We start from the raw sequence: 1,253 nt of genomic DNA, 5'->3' as shown, positions 1-1,253 counted from the left end.
AAAAAAAAAAAAATTTCATGAAAACCTGTGACGCTTTTGGAACAGAAATCTAGATATCAGTGTAACGCTCAGGTGGTTAAAGTGGACATTTTTTTTACTTTATAATAGTTATCTGCCCTTTTATACAATATATTCTATCTTTGCCACAGCAGAGGTAGACTGTTTGTGAAGCCTCCTGGGATCCCTTGGTCAAGTATCCCAGAAGGCCTTGGGGTGCTTCTGCCTGATGAGCCCAAATTCTCAAAGGGGCTCTCACATTGTGGAAACAAAAAGTACTGATATCGCGAATGCACAGTGAGATTGAGTGACTTAAGCAGGAAGATGGCAGCGCCATCAGGATCAAATGAGATTGTGGAGGGATGGAGGGCTCTGCGAAAGTGTCTCTATTAGACCGGGACAATTGTAGTTTACAGAAGTAAATGTCTGTGACCATACTTTATTGAATGTAAATTTGTTAAATGTTAGTCTGATAAATGTGTCAATTGTTTTACAAAGGAGGAGGAACACAAGGAAGAGGTGTGAAAATGAAGCCAGCAGGTAAAAAACCTCCAGAAAAGAGTGCCACTGATAAACCATTGGCTGGGAGAATCTTCTACTTGGATGTCCCTTCAAAAGTTTTATCTGAAAAGTTAGAAAAGGATATTAAAGCATTAGGAGGGGTAAGTGTACTTATTGCACTGCAGGTATATAGCTTTGACAACAGTTTCTCCATTTGTTTTGGTGATCCACTAGATTTGCAACAAACCTTATTTAATGTACAGTGCTGAGTAATATGTTGGTGCTATATAAATACTGTTTTATTAATGACCTTAAACATCTAGCTGGGAGCGATGGCTGCTTCACACACAATAAACTCTTTAATAACTAAAAGCAACCTATTAAAAATGGGAAGACATTAGTTTTTAGATGCACAATGCTTGTAAATGGCCTCTTAATGTTGGCTATACTAGTTTTTAGTATGCACTGGTATATATAATATTTTTAGAGCAGCTCAGTGTAGCATGCCAAGATGTGACCGGTATCCCAGCATCCCCTGGGGCTGCTGTGACTGATCTCCCACATGCAATAACTCCGGCACCAGCCTGGCCAATCAAAATGGCTGGAGTTGCAACTGGCAGAAGAGGAGTGAAGAAGATGGCAGCGTCTGCAACAAAGTATGAACAGGTGAGTTAAATTTTTGTTTTCTGCTTTAAATGCACCTATTTTAGTTCCTGTTTAAAATGCACACAAAAATCCTTTTTAAAATATGCACT

At 39.0% G+C, this 1,253-nt stretch overlaps 1 protein-coding gene across 1 annotated transcript in view; it reads left to right on the top strand.

Moving 5' to 3' along the window:
- Window positions 1-1,253, top strand: part of DBF4 (DBF4-CDC7 kinase regulatory subunit) — a 21,671-nt gene that overhangs the window by 6,689 nt on the left and 13,729 nt on the right. Inside the window, exon 3 of the mRNA XM_072412799.1 lies at window positions 496-659. Coding sequence (XP_072268900.1) covers window positions 496-659 — 164 coding nt within the window. The remainder of the gene's footprint in view (window positions 1-495; window positions 660-1,253) is intronic.

This window comes from Pyxicephalus adspersus, chromosome 5, assembly GCF_032062135.1.
Source record: "Pyxicephalus adspersus chromosome 5, UCB_Pads_2.0, whole genome shotgun sequence".
NCBI classification, from domain to species: domain Eukaryota; kingdom Metazoa; phylum Chordata; class Amphibia; order Anura; family Pyxicephalidae; genus Pyxicephalus; species Pyxicephalus adspersus.
The sequence above is the reverse complement of the archived record's forward strand: the minus strand, read 5'-3'. Positions and strand labels throughout refer to the sequence as shown.